The sequence below is a fragment of the Petromyzon marinus genome, chromosome 14 (genome assembly GCF_048934315.1).
Source record: "Petromyzon marinus isolate PM22_M1 ecotype Great Lakes invasive population chromosome 14, UKy_Petmar_22M1.pri1.0, whole genome shotgun sequence".
In the NCBI taxonomy this organism is placed as follows: domain Eukaryota; kingdom Metazoa; phylum Chordata; class Hyperoartia; order Petromyzontiformes; family Petromyzontidae; genus Petromyzon; species Petromyzon marinus.
In genome coordinates, this window is record NC_133680.1 from 5,426,927 (window position 1) to 5,451,003 (window position 24,077).

Consider the following 24,077-nt stretch of genomic DNA (forward strand, 5'->3'; position numbering starts at 1 on the left):
GAAGGTGGGGGGGTGGGGGGGGGGGGGTTAGCACCACGCCCAGCCGCGTTTGTCTCCCCGGTGGCGATGATTACACATCGCGCCAGGTACTCATTTGCGGCTGAGTCGACCTAGGGGAGGCCCAGGACCGGTTAAGATCATCGTCACCGGCGTTGGCCGTGAGCAGGAATCGAACCCGTGTCGCTGGGTTCGAAAGGCAGCGTAGCGCTAACCGCTACGCGAAGACGATGGGGGTGAAGGGTGGGGGGGGGCAGGGTTGATTACCTCACTGAAAAATTCGCGAGGTCGTTTGCAAGCCACGGCAACCGCAGTGAACGCGTTTGCCAGATTTGACGGATGACTCGCCAGAGTGCCTCAATGCGGAGTCGCTTGGCAACGTCGGCCCCCCCTCGCCGGCAGACTGACGCCCAACTGCCGGCCCGTTGCAGTGTCCACCTCGTGCTGCGCAAGGGGCCGCTGCCGCCGGAGGGGGGGGGAGCGGGGGGGGGAAGCGAGGGGGAAGCGGGGGGGGAAGTGGGGGGGGGAAGGGGGGGGGAAGCGAGGGGGGAGGGGGGGAAGCGGGGGGGGGGGGTCCCTGCCTCGAGATGTGCTGCATTATACTCTTTGGTTCTATTCGGTACTGCATTGGTAGCACGGCCAGAGAGAAGTATCCTGGATGTGATGCGCCGGGTGCGAAAATGTTCTTCCGGGTCGGCGACCTGGAGAGTTCAAGTTGCAGGCCTGTAATGTATTACTCGAGACAGTTGCTGGTGGAATTGTCTATTGTACAAGGAAGCCCTAGAGAGCCCCTCTTGAGGCTATTTGGCCATACACTGAGGAAGAGGAGGGAGTACCGACACTTTACTCCATCGCACGCAACCTCCCAATGTACTGTGGCACACTCATTTAAACGACTGATCTATAAACTAAACTATATAAGCTCTTTTTCAGAAACGACCTGGCCACAAATGATAGCTCAACGAAATTACTTATCACGTGGAAATTTACAGCAGCCAAATACTCTAAATGCATGTTTCTAAACGTGGAGGGAAAAAAACTCCAAATATACAGGCGTCGGGGTCGAACCCACGACATCCTGTATACCAGGCGAGGAGGCAGTTAACATCTGGCCACCGTGGTTGCCCCTGAAATTTCGTGGAGCCCTGAAATGTCCCTCTCACGCCAGTGCTGGCCAGGAAGGTCTCTAACCAGAGGCAGCTTGAGACGGCCTCTCCGGAGGGTTCCTTACCCTTCCCCTCCATGGCTGGTCACATCTCGGAAAGCAGCTGGAGACCCAGACAGGTCCCCCGGGACGTGAACGTTCAGCGGCCGCGCCGTGACGACGGACGAGGAAAAAAAACCCCACGGGGAACATCGGCACCTACCGAGGCCAGCGTGTCCTGCGTGTCGTGCAGGTCGGACCGGGCCTGCTGGATGGCGACCTCCGCCCCGGCCTGCGCCTCCCTGGCCCCCGCCAGCGCCTTGCGCACCGTCTCTGCGGCGCTCTTGGCGTTTTCGGCGCGTGCCCTGCGACAGAGCAGAACGACCCCCGTGCGGCTCGCGTGCGTAGTGCAGTTGGTCTGGCGATCAAGCGTGCAGGCAGTGCAAATGCAGCTGCAGACCCACAGGCCGGAGAGGCTCGGGGCATCGGGCTAATTTAAGAATCGTTTCGAAATTATCTAAAGATGTCTGTTCTATGAAATGATGCTCACTTCCGTAGACACGAGAAGTCTGAGAGGCGTAAACGTTCAAGCTTGGCCTAAAATGCAAGGGTTTTCCTTATTATTATCATCATCATCACGTGGTATGTGCTACTTGTAAGGCTGCAGGCTCTCCAACCCTTCGTGTCTCCCGGGTTGATAAAATCCAAACTACTTTATAGACATGCAGGAATTGTTGTCTTCTGAATGACTCATCCCCCATCATAGTTACGTGAAATTTCCACCTTTTCCTCTGGGCTACAGGCAGGAAAAATGATCAACTCCCCAAAATGAGACTGTGGTGGCAGAGGTAGTGGTGTTGATAGCGGTGGTGATGGTGGTAATGATGGTGACAGTGGTAGTAAAAGTGGTAGCAGCAACAGTAGCAATGTTGGTGGTAATGGCGAGGGTGGTGACACCATCGTTGGCGACAACGGTGGCGTTGATGGTGGTGATGGTGGCAGCAGTGGCAGTGACAGTGCTGCTGGTGATGATGGCGGTAGCATCAGTGGCGATGACGACCTCGGTGGCGTTCTAGTTCTAGCGCCCGGCGGCGTTGACGACAATAACCGGCGGTCGCGCCCCGCGTACTTGGCCCTCTTGGCGTCCTGTAGGAGGCGTTCGGCCTCATTGATGCTGCCGGCCGTGCGGGCCAGGATGGCGTCGACGTTGGCCAGGCTGCTCACGCGCTCCTTGATCTCGTCGGCGAGGCGGCCGATCTGCTGCGGCGATGCCGGCACACCGAGGCGCAGCACCCGCTCCGCCACCAGCTCGATGCTGTCGGGGCTCGCGCCCTCCTCTGTCGGACGCACAAAGACAAAGATCCCCCCGTGTAGCCTTGACAGACTGTTGGGGCAAGTTCGGTTAGCGAGCACCTATGAAGGCCGCCACGGCACACGAGTCGGTGGGTGGCCAACACCACGCCTGACCGCCTTTGTCTCTCCAGTGGCGAAGTTTACACACCGCACCAGGTACTCATTTGAGGCAATGCGCCGGCAGCAACTCGTCGTATCTGGCGCGTTGCTGTCTCGCGGTGGGTGACTGAGTGGCTGTAAAATAGGGGCACTGGCAGTATGAAACTTGCTCTCACGGGAATGGGCGTCATTAAACCGGGAGGCTGCATCGCCAAGGAATTAACGGAGCGAACGCTGAGCCGGTATGCAATGAGTTGACAGTTTTATGGTCATTCGTGAAGTACATAGCGTTACATATTTCCTTCAGCCTCGTTTGCACCATCTATAAAACGTTGCGAATTGGACGCTACATAAATCCAACTCTTTTCGTGTTGCATTGCACCGAACTCCAATTCTTTCAAATGTAACAAATGAATTCGTGATGTTGCCGCTGCGTTGGCAGTCGGGCACGAGCACAATTAACAAATAATTCCACAATAACGCCGAGGCTGTACAAGAACAAAATATAATAGGCATCGTTTCAGGCAATGGCAATATGTATTGTGATACGAACGTAATTTTCATTGCAATATCAATGAGAGGCCATTGCCCGAAATGTCACTGTTATTTATTCTTCCTTTCAAGGCCACCGTGTTGGAGATGATTGTGCAAAGTTTTTCATATCTGCTACCCCGTCAGCCGGGGCCCCCTAGTGTGCAAACCTGTCGGATACAGCTCCGTCAACTTAAAACTCTACCGATCGTATCAACTTAAACTCTACCGATCGTATCTGGATTCAAGTAAAACAACATCCGTTTGGCCTAGACGACGGTATTCGTATCGGTTACGGTAACACGAAAACACGTACAGTAAGAGGATGGGCCGCGAGAAGGCTACCGTAAAGATAAGCCACAGGACGATCGCGTCCATGCAACCCCAACTATGGAGGTTCAGCACTTCCCACAGGGACCCGGGCCTCGACCAAGCCGCGTTACCCGTGAGGAACTCCTTAATCTGCTTGATGAGCTCCCGCAGGCCCTGCACCGCGCCCTCCACCTGCGCGCGGGTGCCGTTGGCTCTCTGCAGGGTGCCCTGAGCCTCCTCCTTGGCCTTTCCTGCCTTGCTCTTCACATCCATGACCTGCAAAAAACATACAGGAGCACAAGTGTTTCCGCCATTAAGGTCCTTTAAATATCCAGGAAATCCTCGCCGAGTCTATCACGAGGATCATTGTCAGCATAGTTACTCCAGAAGGGAGTATAGTTACTCTAGAAGAGAGTAACTACATCCAAATATCCCTCTGGTTTCGGATGACCCTCTCCTACGTTCTTATCAACAGCTGATTAGTACGCGTAGCTATCAATAGTTCATTTCGAATGTTCTTCCAGGTGTGTCCCGATCCATCGCCCTGCCTAGCCAGGAGGCCTGGCTGTTTGTCTGCATCGAGAGTGATGATCCGCGAGCATTAGGTTGGTCATGGGCATGCCCTTGGGTGAACCCATGTATTGTCTGGCAGGTTTTGTTCCGAATATATTTTCGACAAGGCAAGCCATTGGAGCTACACGCCCGAACAGGCCCAGACTTCGTCTCAGAGTCGGCGAATCGCAGATACACCGCCATTGAATCTCAGCGGTGGCAGCTCAGCGCTCAGACCTCCGAGCCACCCCGGCCACCTCTAGCAGCGAGCACGCGTCCGCACACCCGCACCTGCTGGTGCAGCTTGTCGAGGTCCCCCAGGGCCTTCTGGATCTCACGGTCGGCGATGGTGGACCGCTCCAGGGCGTTGGAGGCCACGGTGGCGACGCCGCCGCAGTTCATGCCCCCGCAGTGCGGGCGGCCGTCCTCGTCCCTGCAGCCGACGCCGCCGCACGCGCTCTCCGCACACGGCACGTCCCTCGTCACTCCGCACACCTGGCCCAGCGGGGATGAAGGGAATCACCGGGATGAGCGGAGAAAGTGAGGACGAGGGGGAGACAAGCGGATGAGGGGAGACACGGGGACAAGCGGAGATAGTGGGGAAGAGGGAACACGGTGGGATGAGGGGAGACACGTGGACTGCCGAACTGCCGTGTGTTCAACGCACTGCTAATGCCGTTTGTCCTTTCGCATTTAACTCGAGATCCAACAGGATCACACGAACGAGCAATACAGCGTACCAAATCTAAAGCGCCACACATTCTAAAATGCAAGTGTGTTTTTTGAGAGGGCCATGACCTGACATGGAGAGCATGACTTGTCCTGGATAGCAGACAAAAATGTTTAGTGGAGCGACTGGTTGGTTGTGATTTCCGAGACACCTTTTGCCAGATGGTTAAATTACAATATTTTTTTCAAATCATCATCATCATCATAACTATGACGTTCTTAGATTGTTATCCTTCCCCGCACTTCTGATTAGCACGGTTGCCTACGTACGGTGTGAAAGAAGTTCAACATACAGTACACACATCCATTGATTTGTTTGTTTTCATGGTCACATCACTGTGGACATATATTTAGAGGTGTTCGTCCGCAATTCCACATCGAACTCAAGAACCAAATGTGTCACGGGGGTGATGCCGCAGACGATAACCTTCCTGTGTACATGGCTGTGGCGATGGAGTCAAAGGTGCCACCCAAAGCCAGCTATGTCTAAATAAAATGATGCACTGCTAGCAGGCAGGCAGCACAGTGAGGCCACTATGAATGTGAGAGTGGGGAGTCTCGGCCGCTCGTTCATCATTCAGTGAATTATATATTTACCCATTAATTCTGTTTAAAGCACGTGTCACGCGCCAGCAGCAAGGCAGGGAGGGAAGTTCTGACATTCGAAATGCAAGATTAAGCCAACGCTACGCAGTCATTCATTCATTCATACGCTCATTATGTGTGAAACAAACGTTACCCGTCAGCAGTGAGGGAGTGAAACGGGTGTTTAAAGAATCAACCGCTGCTGCACGTTATCCGACTCGTTCATTCTGTGAAATTGGCCCGCCAGGAAGAATGCAGTAACTACAGAGCGAGCGTCGCTCTTGACCGCTCACCGTTTCAATGTCAGTTTGCCTCGAATGCCCTGGGCTGAATGACTGTGCTGAATTAAGATCGATTACCAATACTTTATAAATGGTGCGCTGTTATTTATTTATTGTACGTTAAAAAAAATGTATCAGCTATAAACACGGGATGGAAATGGGAATAAACCACTGGGGCAATTCATTAATTTATTCTCCCCAACCACCCCCCGCCCCCCCATTCCCCCTCCCCTACATATTTGACTGTACCGCCCCAGAATTTGCGAGTGCTGAATGAGTACTACTGGAATAGTTCACTCCTTGGGTCGTGTAAAAAAAAAAATCCTTTAAAAAAATTTTAATCACAAGAAGCAGATAGGTAGGGGGGTAGGTAGGCCGGTCATTCAGTGGGCAATTAGGCAGGTAGTTACGTGTAGGCAGTTTGGTTTGTTGTCCTTCCCCGCACCTCCGATTAGCACGGTTGGCTATGTACGCTGAAAAAAGAAGTTCAACGTACACACATAGGCAGGCAGGTACAAAGAGAGCAGGCAAGCGGCCAGCGAGGAGCGAGCGTGGCCGACTGAGCGGTGAACAAGGGGGACGGGACGAGCGACCTTCTCGTTTAGCTCGTTGAGCTCCAGCTGGCGCGCCTCCCAGCCCAGCTCCTGCAGCGCGTCGGCGTTGGCGTCTAGCCGCTGCTCGAGCTCGGCGCGCTTGGCGGCCATGAACTTCTCGGCGCGCTGGCGCGTGGCCTCGGAGCGAGCCACGGGCCCCGCTGGGTTGGTGGCCGCGCCGCTCGCCTTCCGCTCCGCCTCGCGGGACTGCTGGTACGAGTCCTTGACGCTGCCGTAGGCGCCTACGCGCGCGCGCGGGAGCAGGCAACGGGAGGACAACGCGGCCGCGCGGGGTTAGGCCACCTTGGGCTGCCGCTCTCTGGACGGGATTCGTCACGATGCCGATTGGCGGTGGAATTTTACTCGGAAGAACCGATAGCGTCATTTATATTCTCCACAACAACGTTAATGAATGCAGTGGGTTACGCACTATATTATTTTGCATCGAACTAGGATCCCCCGATACACCAGCATTGACTCAAGCAAGTCTAAACTGTTGATGAGACATTTAATTAGAATACTAGTCCAGAGAGTACTGAATGCTGATGATATGTAATTATATAATCACTCTCAGAAGGCCGTGGGACCGATGGGTTACATAAAAAAAAACTACATTTTTTTTACGTGCAGAAACGCTCATTAATAAATGGGACGTAATGTATGCTTATCTATGAGCTGCATTTAAACCACTGTCGTCAGGCGCGATCCGAGCGAGCGAGCGAACGAGTGCGTCTTGCGGAGAGCGGCGCCCATGCCTCGGAAGTTGGAGTGCTTGATGGTGTCGATCTGGTATCCGAGCTCGCTGGCGCGCGTGCTCGCCTCCCTCGCGTCGCGATCGAGCTCCGACAGCAGCACGTTGGCGTCGCCGTTCTGCTTCGCCGCGCCTCCAATGCCGGCCTCGAGCTGCGCCAGGCGGCCCGTCATGGCCTCCACCTGCCGCCTGCGGGTGCCCCGGCGCGGGTTGGGAGGCCTCCAGGGTTAATTTGGTCGGCGTTCAATGACTGAATGAAATCCACGGTTAAGGGCTGGGCTACGATTCCACAGGTCGTCGTAGACTAGACTAACATCAACAACACAAACATTCTGAATGAATGAACACTGATCAGCACTAAAAAGCCCTTTGACCAGTAAATACGTCTATGCATATATATATATGTGTGTGTATTGTTGCCACCTACACGTCTTAAACATTTCCCAAAAAGCGTCGCCGAGCTCGCTGCGCGTACCCAACATCGTCGATGAGCCCCGAGAGCCTCTCGACGGCCGCGGCCGACGCGTTGCGAACGGCCAGCAGCTCGCGCGCCCCCGCGAGGTTCTCCTCCACCTCGGCCATCCTCCGTGCGTATGGCCCCGCGTCGGCGCCGCCCGTCAGCAGCCTCGTCGCCCGCTCGCTCAGGCCGCCGGCGCGCCGGCCCAGCTCGGAGATGGCCGCCTCCCAGTCGGGGAAGCAGGGCTCGTGGCACGGCTCGCACGCCGGGAAGGCGCCCGAGAAGCCACGGGCGCAGCGGTCGCAGCGCCGCCCCGCCACGCCGGGGCGGCACGCGCACTGCCCTGTGGCGCGCTGGCACTGCTGCGTGAGCACGCCGCTCGACTCGCAGTCGCACGCTGCAGCACGTGGCAAGGCGGTGGGGAGGTGCGGGGCGAGGGGGGCGGGGGGCGGGGGGCGGGGGGGGGGGGGGCACGTGGTTAGAACCTAAGACTAAACGTCACGGTGGCGAGATGTTAACTACCTCGCCTGGTGCAGAGGAGGTCGTGGGTTTGATCCCGACCCTGACACCTGTTCTCTCTCTCTCTCCCAGTGGTCGCGTGGATTTTTCTTCGGGTCCTCCGGTTTTTCCGCCCACATTTAGAATCGACGTCGCGCGTTTACAGTATTTGGCTGCTCTAAATTTCCACGCGATAAGCCACTTCGTTGAGCTATCATTTGTGGCCAGGTCGCTTCTGAAAAAGAGCTATACAGCTCAATGGGCCTTATCTGGTTTAGTTTAGTCAGACTCAGGAACCGCTCCCAAACGCACTAATCGCTGTCGAATATGCTGTCCGCTACCAATTGCACTGACCATTAGCGGTGTGAATTATTCCCGAACCGAAACAAACAGTGGGCCGGTGCTCACCTCTACTGGCATTCCAGAACTGGTGGTGAAAATTCTACATTCACATGGACAACCATACTCTTTGACACCATTTTATCTACCCTGAAGAGACAATAGGCTAATTGAGCCGTACATAAATTGTGAGTTAAGCATTCTAACCGTATAGCCAAACCCATATTCCAAAGGATTATAAATTCCTTTCACACCGGCGAAAATTCCCCTCACGGCTGTGTCGCGTTTGCTCACCACTGCATTTTACGCGAGGCTCTCCCCAGTGATTCTCCTGACATTCGCTGCAGGTCAGGCCGCCAAACCCAGGTAGGCAGTGGCACTGACCGTTGAACTGCACAGCGCACACACCGACAGACAGACACAGCATGAGCCGACGAGATTTATACAACGCGTAATAATATTAGCAGTCACCCTGCAACGTAGTCACATATCCAGGGAAGACCCACTGAGTCTCAAGACAATTTTTCAGGCGGTTCCTACTTTGGAAAGTTTGACCCTTGCCCTTAACGAGTGTTTTGCACGTGGGTAAGATGTGGAGTTCCCGGAGAAGCCACCACGTGCACGATGGGACAACACCCAGAGGTCAACACGTTTAGGCCCAGAACAAAATACCAGATGATGCCCTCTCTAAGGTACCCTTCAGCCCTTTCTGAGGCCAAAACTATCCCACCTGCTCCCTGTCCTGTACAACCCTGGCCCACCTCCGACATTACCTGTGGCAAATTCCGATCAGCCCGTCCGCCCACTCTAACCTCGCTGCAAGATGGCCCAGCGGAGTGCGCGGGGTCACAGCCGCAGGGGCGGCACCCGGTGCCCTGGCTCAGCCCCCAGTGGTTGGGGGTGCAGCGGTCGCACGCCAGGCCCTGGACGTTGGGCAGGCAGCGGCACTGCCCGCTGCGGGGATCACAGGCGCAGGCCCCGTCCGCCAGGCCGCAGCTGGAGCGCTCCGTGCCAGCCGTGACGCACGTGCACTCTGACCCGTCGCACCGGCACCGAAGACAACCACTTTGGTTAGAAAACTAAATTGCTGAAAGTTTAAAAATATATATATACAGTGCGAGAGAAAAGTATTTGATCCCCTGCTGATTTTGTACGTTTGCCCTCTGACAAAGAATGATCAGTCTATAATTTTAATGGTAGGTTTATTTGAATAGTGAGAGATAGAATAACACAAAAATCCAGAAAAACGCATGTCAAAAATGTTATAAATTGATTTGCATTTTAGTGAGGGAAATAAGTATTTGACCCCCTCTCAATCAGAAAGATTTCTCGCTCCCAGGTGTCTTTTATACAGGTAACGACTGGGTGTTTCAGGAGCACACTCTTAAAGGGAGTGCTCCTAATCTCAGCTTGTTACCTGTATAAAAGACACCTGTCCACAGAAGCAATCAATCAATCAGATTCCAAACTCTCCACCATGGCCAAGACCAAAGAGCTCTCCAAGGATGTCAGGGACAAGATTGTAGACCTACACAAGGCTGGAATGGGCTACAAGACCATTGCCAAGCAGCTTGGTGAGAAGGTGGCAACAGTTGGTGTGATTATTCGCAAATGGAAGAAACACAAAAGAACTGTCAATCTCCCTCGGCCTGGGGCTCCATGGAAGATCTCACCTCGTGGAGTTGCAATGATCATGATAACGGTGAGGAATCAGCCCAGAACTACACGGGAGGATCTTGTCAATGATCTCAAGGCAGCTGGGATCATAGTCACCAAGAAAACAATTGGTAACAATCCTGCAGCGCCCGCAAGGTCCTCCTGCTCAAGAAAGCACATATACATGCCCGTCTGAAGTTTGCCAATGAACATCTGAATGATTCAGAGGACAAATGGGTGAAAGTGTTGTGGTCAAATGAGACCAAAATGGAGCTCTTTGGCATCAATTCAACCCGCCGTGTTTGGAGGAGGAGGAATGCTGCCTATGACCCCAAGAACACCATCCCCAACGTCAAACATGGAGGTGGAAACATTATGCTTTGGGGGTGTTTTTCTGCAAAGGAGACAGGACAACTTCACCGCATCAAAGGGACGATGGACGGAGCCATGTACCGTCAAATCTTGGGTGAGAACCTCCTTCCCACAGCCAGGGCATTGAAAATGGGTCGTGGATGGGTATTCCAGCATGACAATGACCCAAAGCACACGGCCAAGGCAACAAAGGAGTGGCTCAAGAAGAAGCACATTAAGGTCCTGGAGTGGCCTAGCCAGTCTCCAGACCTTAATCCCATAGAAAATCTGTGTAGGGAGCTGAAGGTTCGAGTTGCCAAACGTCTGCCTCGAAACCTTAATGACTTGGAGAAGATCTGCAAAGAGGAGTGGGACAAAATCCCTCCTGAGATGTGTGCAAACCTGGTGGCCAACTACAAGAAACGTTTGACCTCTGTGATTGCCTCCAAGGGTTTTGCCACCAAGTACTAAGTCATGTTTTGCAGAGGGGTCAAATACTTATTTCTCTCATTAAAATGCAAATAAATTTATAACATTTTTGACATGCTTTTTTCTGGATTTTTTTGTTATTATTCTGTGTCTAACTGTTCAAATAAACCTACCATTAAAATTATAGACTGATCATTTCTTTGTCAGTAGGCAAACGTCCAAAATCAGCAGGGGATCAAATACTTTTTTCCCTCACTATACGTAAAACATTTTTTATACGTAAAACATTTTTTACGTATATCAACTATGCTTGAAAGTGTTAATGCATTAACTCTGTTAGTCTGTTGGTCTGTAAATTATGCGTCCCAAAGGGCACTGTGTTTCACTAAACGCTGCGATAAAGTTAACAGCCGCATGGCAGTCAAATCATATTTTTTTTTCTCAGAACTAGAATTTTGCGATATTAAGTGAAAGAACAGATGTACATTGTGAGATTTGTGTGTGTGTGACGTCCACTCGCTACACTTGAGAACCCAATTTAATCATGAACAACTGAAAGCTCGATCCTACCCCAAGCTTCCAGCGATGCTGGCTCAGTGTCCCCGACACCGATGCTACCTACGCCAGCTCAGCACCTCCACTACCGAGGCGCTCGTTGTCCGTGGGAGCGGAGAGGTTCGCGTCGCTTACTCTGGCACCGCCGCTGCGAGGTGGCGTCACCGTAGTATCCGGGGCGACAGTTCTGGCACGCGGATCCCTCCGTGTCGCGCAGGCAGCGAAGGCAGCGCCCCGTGCGGCCGTCGCAGGACGCCGCGTCCGTGGGGTCGATGTTGCCGTTGCACTGGCACGGCTGGCATCGACCGCCCGCCACGCGCAGGTCCCCGTAGTGGCCCGGGGAGCATTGGTCGCAGCGAGCGCCTTCGGGCGGTGAGGGGGGTGGCCACCCAGGAGAGGAGAGTGGGCGTGCGGGCCGCTAGCTCCAGAGGCAACAACAACCGCTGTACTGTGTAACATCTGCACCGTCGCAGGAGGCCCGTCAAATAATAAGAGACGACCAACAGCTCAATGGGCCCTTCCTGCTGAAATCTCATCAATCTCATCTCACTGACACAAATAACTGAGTGGAATCAGCACGGTTTGACACAACCAGTAAAAAAAAGTTGTTTGCTATGCAATATGATGTCACATATCTGCCATGACGGATATATCCTGTAACCATAATTAACTTCCCGTGGTGTATATTTGTCATTTCCATAGATGTTCACAAATCAAGCTTTTCACACGCAATAATGTATCCTTAATCTCGTCAACACGTGCTTATTCGTAAAGTGTTACGAATCCCAGATTTTCTGATGACAGTGTCATTGAAATGACCATTGGATATTAATGCTCGGAATAACGTGTTTCTACATAGAGTAAAACCTTGGATTGCGAGTAACTTGGTCTGCGAGTGTTTTGCAAGACGAGCAAATTTTTTAAATAAATATTAACTTGATAAACGAGCGAGGTCTTGCAATACGAGGAGTACATATATGCTTTGTCTGCCAAGTGTCACGTGATCACAACTGATATACGAGTGCTTTGATATACGAGTGCTTTGGATTACGAGCACGTTTCCGGAACGAATTATGCTCGCAATCCAAGGTTTTACTGTAATAAATCAAAAAAGACAGACATACAAACGAAAGCATATCCGTTTGAGGGACACCAATGAAAAACTCATCAGAGTCCGTACACCTAAGCGGTAGTTATTGCAGGTCGACCGGGATCAATGAGGCCATGATCAGGTGACTGACAGCAGGTTGGAATGCTTTTTGGAAAACTGAAGTTGATAGGAATACAATCGCAACACGTTGAAAATCGCCCCATGAAGTTGGATGTAATTTCCCAGCGAAACGTCATACTCAAGTTGTAAATGCTTTGGATTTGCTCTCCAACATTCCGGTGGGCTGAAGTAGTAACTAATTGGCGCGTTTTGTTTACGTGACAAACTTTACTGGTTGGCTGTGTCGGGTGGTGGTGGCTTCGCGACACATTTATACTTACGCGACCTAACCAAAACATTTTTAACTATGAATAATATTGGTCGCGAAAGTCAAACTGAATCACAACACAAACCGTAAAAAAAAAAAATCATTCAATACATGTATCGCAACCTTAGGAATCCATTTCGATCGAGGAATCAATTTCGCGTTGTCACGCGCCTGGCTTTGCGAACGGACGAGCAGTCGGCACGTGCGTGGACCCGCGTGCCAAAGCCGTACCGGTGAAGCCGGGGAGACACGCGCACGCCACGGCCCTTGAGCGCGGGTCGTGGCTGCAGCCGCTGGCAAAGTGGCGTCCGGTCCCTGGGCCCTCGGGGCACTGGCACGGGCGGCACTGCTCCCCGGCGCCAGGGCTCCCGTAGTAGCCACTGGCGCATCTGCAACATCACCAACCACGGCGCCACCGTCAGCACCAGCGCAACACTATTCCACCACCAGAATAAGACGTTCAATGCAACCACAATGTCACCATCAACACCGTCAACAACTATAACATTACCACTGTCACCGCCACCGCCACAGTGCCACCATCAGCACCACCAACACTATCGCAATAACCAGCAGAATAAGACATCCAGTACAACCGTAATGTTAACATCAACACAATAATACTATCAACACCACAATGCCAAAATAAAGAGCAACACTATCACCATCAACACCACCACCACCACCATTATAATACCGCCATTAATGCTATGAACACCACCACCACAATAACAACATGAACACAATCACAATACCACCATCGAAATCCTCAATGACATTCACCCACCATTCCGGGGGCTGAAGACCAGCTCCTGAGCGCTCGCGGGAACCACAGTGACTCATGCGCCGCGCCAGCCGAGCACCGTCGACACATCTCAGACGAACCAGCTTTTTCACATCTACGACTAGCACGGTTGGCTACGTACGGCGCGAAAGAAGTTCAACACACACACACGAGAGACGAACACACGAAGCAGACCGAGGCTCCGCGGGCGGAGCGTGGCTCACCTGTCGCAGCTATCGCCGGCCGTGTGGCCGCGGCACGAGAGGCACGCGCCCGTGCGGGGGTTGCACTCGTCCGAGTGTCCGTGGCAGCGGCAGGCGCGGCACTCCGGGAAGCCCCAGTGTCCCGCCTCGCAGCGGTCGCACTGGCGGCCGAAGGCCCCGGGCCGGCAGGCGCACTGCCCCGAGACGGCGTCGCAGATCGCGCTGGTGGAGCCGCGCTGGTCGCAGTGGCACTCTGCGAGCGGGCGGGGGATGGAGCGAAGGGAGGGGGGGGTGGTGGTGGTGGGGGTGCACACGCGTGGGTTCACGTAAGTGGAGCTTTGTCGCCGGGTTTCTGTGAAGAAGCGTTGTAAGCGGAGCCTCGGAACGAATGGCCCGAAAGAAGAATTATAATTTAAAGAATATAGCATCTAAAAATTTTTTTATATTCTTAGTTTTTTCGGTAAAGTCACGTTGAAGGGAAACAACAAAATAATAAAATATATATAAAACAATAAAAAATATAATATAGCATCTGTCAAAATAAATCATGTCCGTGCATAGCAAAGCAGCATATCATAAGCGGAAGGAAACAAACAACGAAAAAGAATCGACGCAGATTGAAAACATTTTTTTTTTACAATTAAACAAATAAAACGCAGTTGTGAAGACGGAGCAGCGGGGGCGCCACGCCACTCACAAGGTGACAACAACCACCACAAAGCGGCCCACGCTGGCCGCGAGGGCACTCCAGTTCACGACGAAACATGAAGGACGCAACAGTTGTGCCTGGCGGGGTGCACATAATGCGGCTGGAACGGGCCGCCGATGAGAGTGAAGAGCGCGGAGAGAGCGGAGGAGAGGCGGGGACACCGCGGGAGAGCGTTGGGAGTACTGGGAAGAGGGGGACGCCTCTCCTCACCCCTGCACCCTGACGGTCCGAAGCCGAAGGACCCCGGGCTGCACTGGTCGCACCGACGTCCGGCGACGTTGGGTTTGCAGCGGCACTGCCCGCCCACGGGGTTGCACTCGGTGCTACTGGAGCCCTGCGTGTTGCACTGGCACGCTGTGGGGAGAGAGGGGGGGAGAAAGGAAGGACGCTCGCTCAGTGCGACTGACTCCCTGCCGTCCTACGGCGGTCTGTACGGACGGACGAAGTTCAACACCGAGATTTGTCACGAAACAATCCCGTTTGCTCGCAACAATGTTGTTGTTGTTGTCTTTGTGTTGGTCCGTTCAGCCCCAGCGACTGGACTCCCTCCCTCTCATCATCCTCTCATTTGATCCTCATTACTTTCTTTGTTGCCATCAGCAATTTAATGACAAAGTAAAAAGTTGCGGGGAGAGCGGGGGGGGGGCATCACCGAATATGAGGGTTCACCCATATCCACACCCTCAGCGTAAAGACCACGCACAGGCCACCACTCCCCCAGCTCAACACGGCTGATGACGGCGCCAATGATCTCGCCACGGCGTGCCCATCACCTCCCGGCCCAGCGGCACACCGTCATCAGCCGCGCAATCGAACCGACGATGGGCACAACAGCGATCGGACGCTGAAACAATCGCGCGCGCCAGCTCTAGTCGCTAACGTCTCTCGCAGTGGCATCGCCGGCGGGGGCCGGTGCCGTGTCCGCACGTACGGAGCGAGCCGTTGTGGACGAGCGCCGACATGCTCCGCAGCAGCCCCGCGCACACGTCCGTCACGGGCGCCTTGCTCACGGCCCCGCCCGCGTCGCCGCAGCGGTAGCGCTCGAAGCTGGTGCGGCGCGCCGTCGACGCCGGGTCGCCCGCGATGAACATCTCCAGCGAAGAGTGGCGCGGCAGCAGCACCAACTGGGGCAGGGGGAGCCGAGGGGCGGGCGGGCGAGCGAGCGGGGCGAGAGAGAGGAGGACGCAGCAGCAGCAGCAGCAACGTAGCCTTGTCGCGATCGCCACCAACGTCGTCGTCACCGTGACAATGGCATCGTAGATGGGGTCAGTAAAGTAACAGGGCTCCCAATTTGGCATGCAATTGTCCACCCCCACCTCCCTTCTGCAAGCGATTTGAAATCATGTTCGAGATTATATTTCCCAAGGGATTCTGTTTTTTGTCTCATTAATACTCGATTTTCGATGTCTCGTTTGTACGGTTTTGTTAGGTCCATTTGTATCATTTGCAAGCCACTTACATAAATCGTGAATAATCATTTGTTATCGACACGTATCTATGCACGCCCCCTGCGTGCACAAATAAATTGTAGTCAATGGATCGATCCTTGTTTACCCTCAATAACAACAACGACGATCCAGCCCTGAGAATCAAAAAATAACATTTCATTGTCCAGGACAATTGCTGCCCCCTCCCCCCTTGGAAGGGACCTCAGACGCAGTTCTGTGATATCTCCTTCTGTGAGCCATTCTCTGGCATGCAGTGACGTCCTGCCCTGCGAGGGGTTTCCAAGCCTCGTGAAGTGACGCCGATAGCACGATTGCAATTCGATTGGAAAAAAAAACGAAACGACCCAATAGCATCTTCTTTGGTTCTTTCGGTAAAGTCACGTAGAATGACAATAAAATAATAAAATAACACAATAAAATTCTCACGACGTTTCGGCCACAACACAAGTGGCCTTTTTCAGGTGAAAGGAACAGACCTGTCGGGACGGGACGACAGGTCTGTTCCTTTCACCTGAAGACGGCCGCTTGCGTTGTGGCCGAAACGTCGTGAGAATTTTATTGTGTTATTTTATTCTCAATCTACGTGACCTTGCCGAAAGAACCAAAGAAGATGCATCCTTGCAGTCACAAAAGCTTTAAATCGAGACCCAATAACAATTTCACTACGGGCGAAATGAGACGCGCCAACACACGAGACCACCGCTCGGCCAGACCGCCCGCCCGCCCGCCCGCCCGCCCTCACCGAGTCGACGAGGACATGCGCGTTTGCGACGCTGCCCCCGGAGCGGTAGCTCTTGAAGTCGACGCGGACGCCGTAGCCGAGGCCCTTCTCCAGGCACATGGGCTGCGGCACCACCACGTGCCTGCGGCGTTGCGGCGTGGATACGGGGGGGGGAGGGGGGGGAGACGGGAGGGGTGAGAGGAGAGCCCCGGCGCCGGGGGTGGCGACGTGCGGCGGGCGAGCCCCCTCAACTGGAGGCCCCCCAGCGGAGTGCGCGGACCGTGCCAGCGCCCGCCCGCCCGCCCGCCCGCCCGCGCCGATCGTTCTCTGCCACGTGCGTCAAAGCCGGTCCGGGGTTTGCTCCGCATTGGGTCAACGGCTGCTGGAAACGATGCACTCCCAGAAGTTGCCAATGCGGGCTGGTGGCACGTGCGAGAAACACTTTTGTTTATTGCGTGGAGGCAGTCGACGGAAACGTAATGCCGTCTGCTTAATTATTTTAGATGAAAAAATAACAAGGGGCTTTCCTTTTTCTGGCAATAAAGCGCCAAATAGATAGCGAGGCATCAAGTCTGCATTAAGCAGACATACTCGTGGTAGAATATGCAAACATAACATGCTCTGATAACACTATTTAACACGATTCTTGTCCCTGGGTGGTAAGTGTTATTTTTTTAATTGCTTATGTCTAAAAAGTACAGAAAATGGCTATTATTGGCCACAAACTTTGTTTTGTGACCAGGACTTTACGTGAAGGAATGACACAAATGCACACCACGTTTCCTCATTGAAAATAGCTAAATTCCAAAATATCAATGTTCTGGTCGCAAAAGCAAAGTTTGTGGAGAATAATAACCATTTTCTGTACTTCTGAGGCATAAGCAATTAGGAAATAATACTCACTACCCAGGAACAAACATTTGTTTTTGTTACACAGTGTAATGTATGCATTGTCTTTAAAACCGATTGGCCTACACCAAAGGGAGCCTTCTTTAGGGCCTTGTCCCACCGGAATGAGACCAGAGAACGCCAAAAGGCAAACAGTACAATGGAAATGCAAATATCGGGTTGAGCAGTTATATCTCTGGGAACATCTTAACATCTATTTTTATTGCCAAAAATAAGCCGACTCTATTTTTTTCCCCCATCTTTTTCATACTGGCAAAAAAATGTCCCGTAGATTATTTATTTTGGTGGCTTACAACGCCGATGGCTCGTCAAGGCGCGCGCTGGGTGCAAGGCCGAGCGGCCCGCACGTCACGAGACCCCCCCCCCCCCCGATCCCTCGTCAGCCACTCGCCTGGAGCCGGGCGGCAGCGTGACGGACACGAGGTCGTCGGATGGGATGGTGTTGCCGCAGGTGCTGCTCGCCACAATGGCACCCGGTCGCTCCACGGTGACCACCACCTCCTCCCACTCCTCGGGCAGCTGCTCCGCGCAGGGGTCGAGAGAGAGGAAGGTGACCCCCACCCCCCCCCCCCCACCCCCGTTCGTGAGCGAAAGCGCGTTTTTCTTTTTTCACGTAGATGTGCGGGGGGGGGGGCGAGAATGTTTGCGTACGCGTTTGCTTGTTTATTCATGCGACAATCCCAATACTTGGAATTACGCGAGGAGGTGGACACGTCTACCGAGGAATGTGCCATCCCTGCACATCGTGGTGGTGTCGCTGCTGTTCACACGGCATTTACTGCTGCCTCCTCGTTCAACTATATAACGCGTTTCAAAGCTGTCGCTTTTCCCTCCTGCCATAGGAAATAAGAATGACTAGGAGACAGAAAGAGTGCTGGATGATGTGATTGATGGCCTGGCTCTGGGGCCCGCAGTCACCAATGAGTGTCCGCGTGTGGAGACGCGTGGGGAGTGGTAGAGTAGTGATGGGCGCGTTGCGTTACAAACCCGGCAGAGGCCCAAGCTCAATTACCGCTCACGGCCAACGCCAGTGACGATTCTCTGAAACGGTCCTGGGCCTCCCCTCGGTCAACTCAGCCTCAAAATGAGTACCTGGTGCGATGGATATCACCACTAGGGAGACAAAGGCGGCCGGGCGTGGTGTTGGCCACCCATCCCCATCGTGTGCTATGCCCGGCCTTCATAGGTGCTGCTCGCTAACAGCACTTGCTCTGACAGTCTGCTCAAGGCTACATGGGGTGGGGTGGGGGGGGTTGAACTTGGTCCTTTCTACGCCTCTATTTAAGGAATGAAACAGGTGGACTTCTCCACAAATCTGTCTGTCGCCTGATGAAGCTGGTTGTAATTACTGGAGAAACGTCGTACTCAGATTGTAAACGTTGTGGCTTGGCTCTCCAACACACCGGTGTTGCTGTACTAGTGACAAATTGGCCACGTTCTGTTTACGTGACAAACTTTACCAATTGGCTGTGTCGGGTGGTGGCGGGTTTAACGACACATTTATAAATTTACGCGATCGAACCCAAAAAAAAAAAAACCCCGCGTGATGATCTTGCCCTTTTGCCTCTGTGGGAACGCGCACCTGCGGTTCGTAGCGCAGCACCAGGTCGTACTCCATGGAGAAGGGCACGGAGACGCTGAAGTCGAGGTGGCCGCCCTCGGGCACACGGCACATCCCCCGTCCCGTCCAGCTCGCCGCGGCGCGGTCGCGCGGAGGCTCCCGCACCACCGCCGTCACGCCCTGCGTGCAGCAAGGGCAGCGAGCTCACGGCCATCGTCGTCCACGTAGCGTGACTCTAATTTAATGTCACCACGTGCACGTGCGTACGTGCACGTGGTTATCGGGCAAAGCCGGACTTGCATCGCAGAGGTCGCCGGTTCGATTCGGTCTGTTGAAAACGACGCGGTAAGTTTTGTTTAAATCCCTCTTCCTCCGTCCACCGGGTGATGTAAACAGGGCGCGCCGCGGTGAGTCGATCGGCAAGGCCCGTGCAAGTGGGGGACAAGGCCGCTACTCCCACTGCTGCTGAGACGTCTGGCCAGTGTGGAAGAGTAGACCAAAATACCCTCTGAGAGGAGGCTCTCCAAGATGCTCACTCCTCTAGTGGAGGTCCTTCCACCCACGGCGAAGCGAAACGTCTCCCGTACAGCTCCGTGACTTGTTCCCGGGGTGTAACGCGTGTTGCTCGGTGGGAGGCGGAGGGACACCGATAGTGCCGGACAACTCGCGGGTACAGCCCGACAAAGAGAACCGTCCGGCGCGATCGCGACAACAACAAAAAGGCAGCAGCGGCAACGCTTCTCTGTTACGTTTGTCATTTTGTAATTTAATTAGGGAGGTGAACGACGCTTACCGGCGAGCGCGTGGCCTCCTCCGCCTCGTACGTGTGGTAATCGAGCGCCGCCACAAAATACCCGGGCTCCACCTGCCCGCACGTGCGTCCGGTCATGTGACTTCGGCAGCGGCACTGCCCGGTGCTCATCGAACACCTGCGGGGGGCACAGGGGGTCACAGGTCACCGGGGTCAGGTCCTGCCGAGAGAATCCATTTGTGGCGACACTGGCAGCTTCTTTCTGTTATCCCAGGGTTGAAGTCCGTGTTTTGTGATTGTTACTTAGTTTTTTGCATCGCCTTCTTCCGTAATGTTCGTATGTTCATGCCGAGGTTGGTGAGCCGTCTTGCTTCAGGAGTAGCCTGGTTCATGTCTGAGGTACGTAAGACACTTTGAGATGACGTGGAATTTAAGCGCATTGTGAATGAAAATCCTCATCCTTGATGTCCTTACATGGAGTGTGCAAACACAGAGACGAGTATGTTTGTAGCTGGTCGCTTGGCATGTTGTGTCTTTGCTCATCAATTGTGGCCTACATTAGCAGCTGGTAGAGTGTGTAAAACATCAGGACTGGGGAGGCAAAGGCATGTGGTGCTGGCCATACCACCTCCTAATGCATCGTACCTAAAACTTTAATAGGTGCTGGCTAACAGCACTTGCCCCAACAGCCTGTGTAGGCGAGACAGAGGATCCTGGTCTTTGTGTGCGTGTGCGCATACGTATGGATTGCAATGGACCACCGCTCACTTGTTGTCGATGGCTCCTCCGTCATCGCACTCGCACACCCTGCACCCACTCAGGTTGTGGCCCAGGCCCCAGTGTCCGGGCTGAACGTTTTAACAGAGAGAGGAGAAGGGTGGCAAAAGGCAGGGGGGGGTGGGGAAACAAGAACAAAAATCATAACAATTCCACAGAGAGCTGTTGCCAAAATCTTCCTTCACTTTACAACCGTTGGTCGATCCACCGCTGGATAACGCCGTGTCGGGTAATGATGCTCATTGACCATACTTCACCATGGTTTGTCTGTGTGGGTTGATGAAGAGGGAGGCCCAACATCACATGCCACTGATTGTCAGCCGTGGCCAGGAGTCCTACTCAAGTCTTTGGTTTAACACGTAGGAGGCTTTTTATGACCAATATCATCGATAATATAGGAGGGTTTTTTTGGGTTAGATTGCATAAATATAAATGTGTCGTGAAACCCGCCACCACCCGACACAGCCAATTAGTAAGGTTTGTCACGAAAATAGAACGTGTTAAATCATTACAAGTCCAGTACACCGGTGCGTCTTTGGGCTCTTAATGCTGTGTCACTGATACAGCAATCTCAATATGGCACGTTATGGCACTTAATTTTTGTATATGTCTTATTCTATTCTTGCATATGGTAATGATTGACATTTAGGAACCAATGCCAATGTCGGGGTCTACTAGCCACGAGAGGGTTTTGGGAGAGAGTCCATGTGGTGTTGCTCTATTTTGGTCTCGAATGAGGTGTTAATGATATTGTTATCAACTTAATATATGTATAGCAATTCAGTAAAGCGAACATCTGAATCAGAATATTTATTTATTCAAGTAAAAATCTCCCTTACAAATATATATCTTTAAAAATAGGCTTTAGTCTCCATCAGAAATTTTATGAAGGAAAAAAAATTGCCAGCCATTATCCCATTCTATTTCAGATGCTATTGAATCTGAGAGTGTATTAAAAACAACCCTACACTGCAGCTACATGAGTAATGGAGACATTGAGAGTGGGTCTTATTGCAGGTCAGCAAATCACCTTTACCTTCACACAATACTTTATCTCTTCGTCCTGGGCTGGAGCAGTTACACCAGCCCACACTTACATGAACGTTTAAATCCAAATCACACAAATTATCTTTAGACATCACAATTATTTGATATCATCACATGGAGGCTGACTTATTTCTTGCATAAAAAACCCTTTTTTTCACAGCACTGATTAGTTTTATTCAATAAATGAAACACCCTGTGCTTGATGCATGCTGTATACGATTAACATAATAATTCACATCACTTTGTCAATTAAATGCTGGATGAAGACCTCTCCATTACAGTGGCGAGATGTTAACTAACTCGCCTGACGCCTCTATATTTGGAGATTGAATGTACTCCCCTTGGCCGCGTGGATTTTTCTTTGGGTGCTACGATTTTTCCCTCCACGTTTAGAATCTACATCACGCGTTTAGACTATTTGGCTGGGTTTGGCCCCAAGACCGATTAATATTTAATGCTGTGCTAAAACACCAAGTTGCAGCAATGCTGAGCAATTTCTCAAATATTTTTAAAGCCGATCATTTTATAAATACTTTATATCTTAAATTCCATATACAGCTCTTATGTCAATTAATTGCTGGACTGACAAAACGGCTCACCGTACTTCACCGCGCTGTTTCAATGCAGGTTTCTGAATGCCAGGAACGTAGAAGTGAAGGCAAATAAGTACGGTACAGTAGAACAACAAACGTTGCTGCAATGCCCTCTCGTAACGACAAAATAGCACGACCCCACAGCCACCGACGACAACCTGCAGCGCATATATTTTGTTTAAATGGCACGTTCCACCCGAGTAATCACTCGCGATGGAACATCTCGTTTTGTGGAGGCTCTTTCAATTGCCGTGGTGGTCACCCGCAGCACGCTTGAGCTTCCGAGCTCCGACAAGACCGGCCACGTGCACCGCGCGATTCGATTCGGTCAACTCCCCCCCCCCCGCCGCTGCGCACCACCGATGGAGACGAACCACGAACCCGTTCCCCCATTGTCGCTCGAGAGGGATGTGAGCCGACACGTGAATTCGCTCCGTTGACATGCGCGTAAAAATAGCAGGGCGGGTGGCCAGCACAAATCGGCGGCGGCGGCTAAAAAAGAGCCGTCTGGCAGTTCCAGGCCCTCCCACCGCACGGGACTCGCAAGGGCGGGGGGAGGCCACACGGTGGGTAGCGGTGGCCCACTTTCAGCCAACACTAGGAGCGCGTAACTTGGAGCTCAAAGTTCTTATTTAAGGGTCGCACGCCGGATTGTTGGTACAGTACGTGGCTGTGCAAATTGCCACGCAGTAAAGCGCAGCGTCCTTGCGATTCGGTGTGACGTTAATTCAGACTGAATCCCTTCGAGTGCATGACGCGTATTATGTGCAGCTCTGCCGGTGAAGTTTTGGTGTACCTGCTTAAAATCTTGATTTGAAGCTTTTGTGACTGCAGGAATCCATACTCTTTGGTTCTTTCAGTACAGTCACGTGGTAGGTATATGATACGTGACTTTACCGAAAGAACCAAAAAGTATACCTGCTTAAACTTTAATTAGGAAATGAGCTCACTCTGGGATAAATAGATATACATTTTATAATATGAATATAGCATGGTATATAGAATAGTGGGTATTATGACATTGAAAATGTTTTTCATAGATTTACAGTCATCATTATAGATAAATAAAGAATTTAGCCTTATTTCCGTTCAACTATTAGATTAGTTTGTTTTTGTAATTTCCCCCCAATAGTATTGCGATCGCGCTAACAGCGTCGCGTCACGAGAGAGAGAATGCATGTTCGGGAACAAGCGTGCGAAAAAAGCAAAAAAATATCAAACCACGTAACTAATTAAAAAACGATCTCTTATCTACACTAGGGGGCGACACTGTCCCACACGCCCTGCCAATACAGATGCGGCATGGCCAGGGGTCGGTCACCTGCGGCTCTGGAGTCACATGCGGCTCTTTAGGGACTGCAGTGAGGCTCATGAAATTTGAACATAAAATGGCTCTTCTTGTTATTTTCGTTGCCGACCGCTGACCATGAACGTTCGGTTTGCCATGGAAGTCCAGTTCACCATGGAAGTCCAGTTCACCATGGAAGTCCAGTTCACCATGGAAGTCCAGTTCACCATGGAAGTCCAGTTCACCATGGCAACCTGCGGGCTCATTGAGGGACCCCTTCGTGGTGTTGTTTGTTAAGGACCACCATTTCGTACTCGCACGCATTGAGGCTCTTGAAATATAGAGTTTTTTTACTGAATTAAAAAAAATGGATATTTTTGGTTTTTTTCGGTTTCTGACCCCTGGTAATGGCAGTCACGCTACATTTAGCCAAATTTAAGTGCCAAATACATTTTTGAAGAGTATTTTTTTTGTTCGGTCATTGGTGACGAGGCAAAGATGATCAAGGCACTGAACGTGTGAAGCAGGCCTGGACGCGAGTTCGGCTTCTCAGCGGTGCCGGCTCTGACCTCCGAGCGACCTGGAAAACCTCAGGT

The 24,077-nt window shown here is 52.4% G+C and overlaps 1 protein-coding gene across 1 annotated transcript in view; it reads right to left on the minus strand.

Moving 5' to 3' along the window:
* LOC116942393 (laminin subunit beta-2-like) overlaps nucleotides 1-24,077 on the minus strand; it is a 70,684-nt gene that overhangs the window by 7,729 nt on the left and 38,878 nt on the right. Inside the window, exons 12-30 of the mRNA XM_032954262.2 lie at nucleotides 20,545-20,624; nucleotides 19,819-19,954; nucleotides 19,047-19,205; nucleotides 17,856-17,983; nucleotides 16,577-16,697; nucleotides 15,318-15,510; nucleotides 14,597-14,740; nucleotides 13,699-13,930; nucleotides 12,922-13,079; nucleotides 11,348-11,575; nucleotides 9,034-9,254; nucleotides 8,516-8,612; nucleotides 7,403-7,781; nucleotides 6,932-7,116; nucleotides 6,177-6,418; nucleotides 4,280-4,483; nucleotides 3,568-3,712; nucleotides 2,271-2,478; nucleotides 1,365-1,506 (exon numbers count right to left, since the gene is read on the minus strand). Coding sequence (XP_032810153.1) covers nucleotides 1,365-1,506; nucleotides 2,271-2,478; nucleotides 3,568-3,712; nucleotides 4,280-4,483; nucleotides 6,177-6,418; nucleotides 6,932-7,116; nucleotides 7,403-7,781; nucleotides 8,516-8,612; nucleotides 9,034-9,254; nucleotides 11,348-11,575; nucleotides 12,922-13,079; nucleotides 13,699-13,930; nucleotides 14,597-14,740; nucleotides 15,318-15,510; nucleotides 16,577-16,697; nucleotides 17,856-17,983; nucleotides 19,047-19,205; nucleotides 19,819-19,954; nucleotides 20,545-20,624 — 3,402 coding nt within the window. The remainder of the gene's footprint in view (nucleotides 1-1,364; nucleotides 1,507-2,270; nucleotides 2,479-3,567; nucleotides 3,713-4,279; nucleotides 4,484-6,176; nucleotides 6,419-6,931; nucleotides 7,117-7,402; nucleotides 7,782-8,515; nucleotides 8,613-9,033; nucleotides 9,255-11,347; nucleotides 11,576-12,921; nucleotides 13,080-13,698; nucleotides 13,931-14,596; nucleotides 14,741-15,317; nucleotides 15,511-16,576; nucleotides 16,698-17,855; nucleotides 17,984-19,046; nucleotides 19,206-19,818; nucleotides 19,955-20,544; nucleotides 20,625-24,077) is intronic.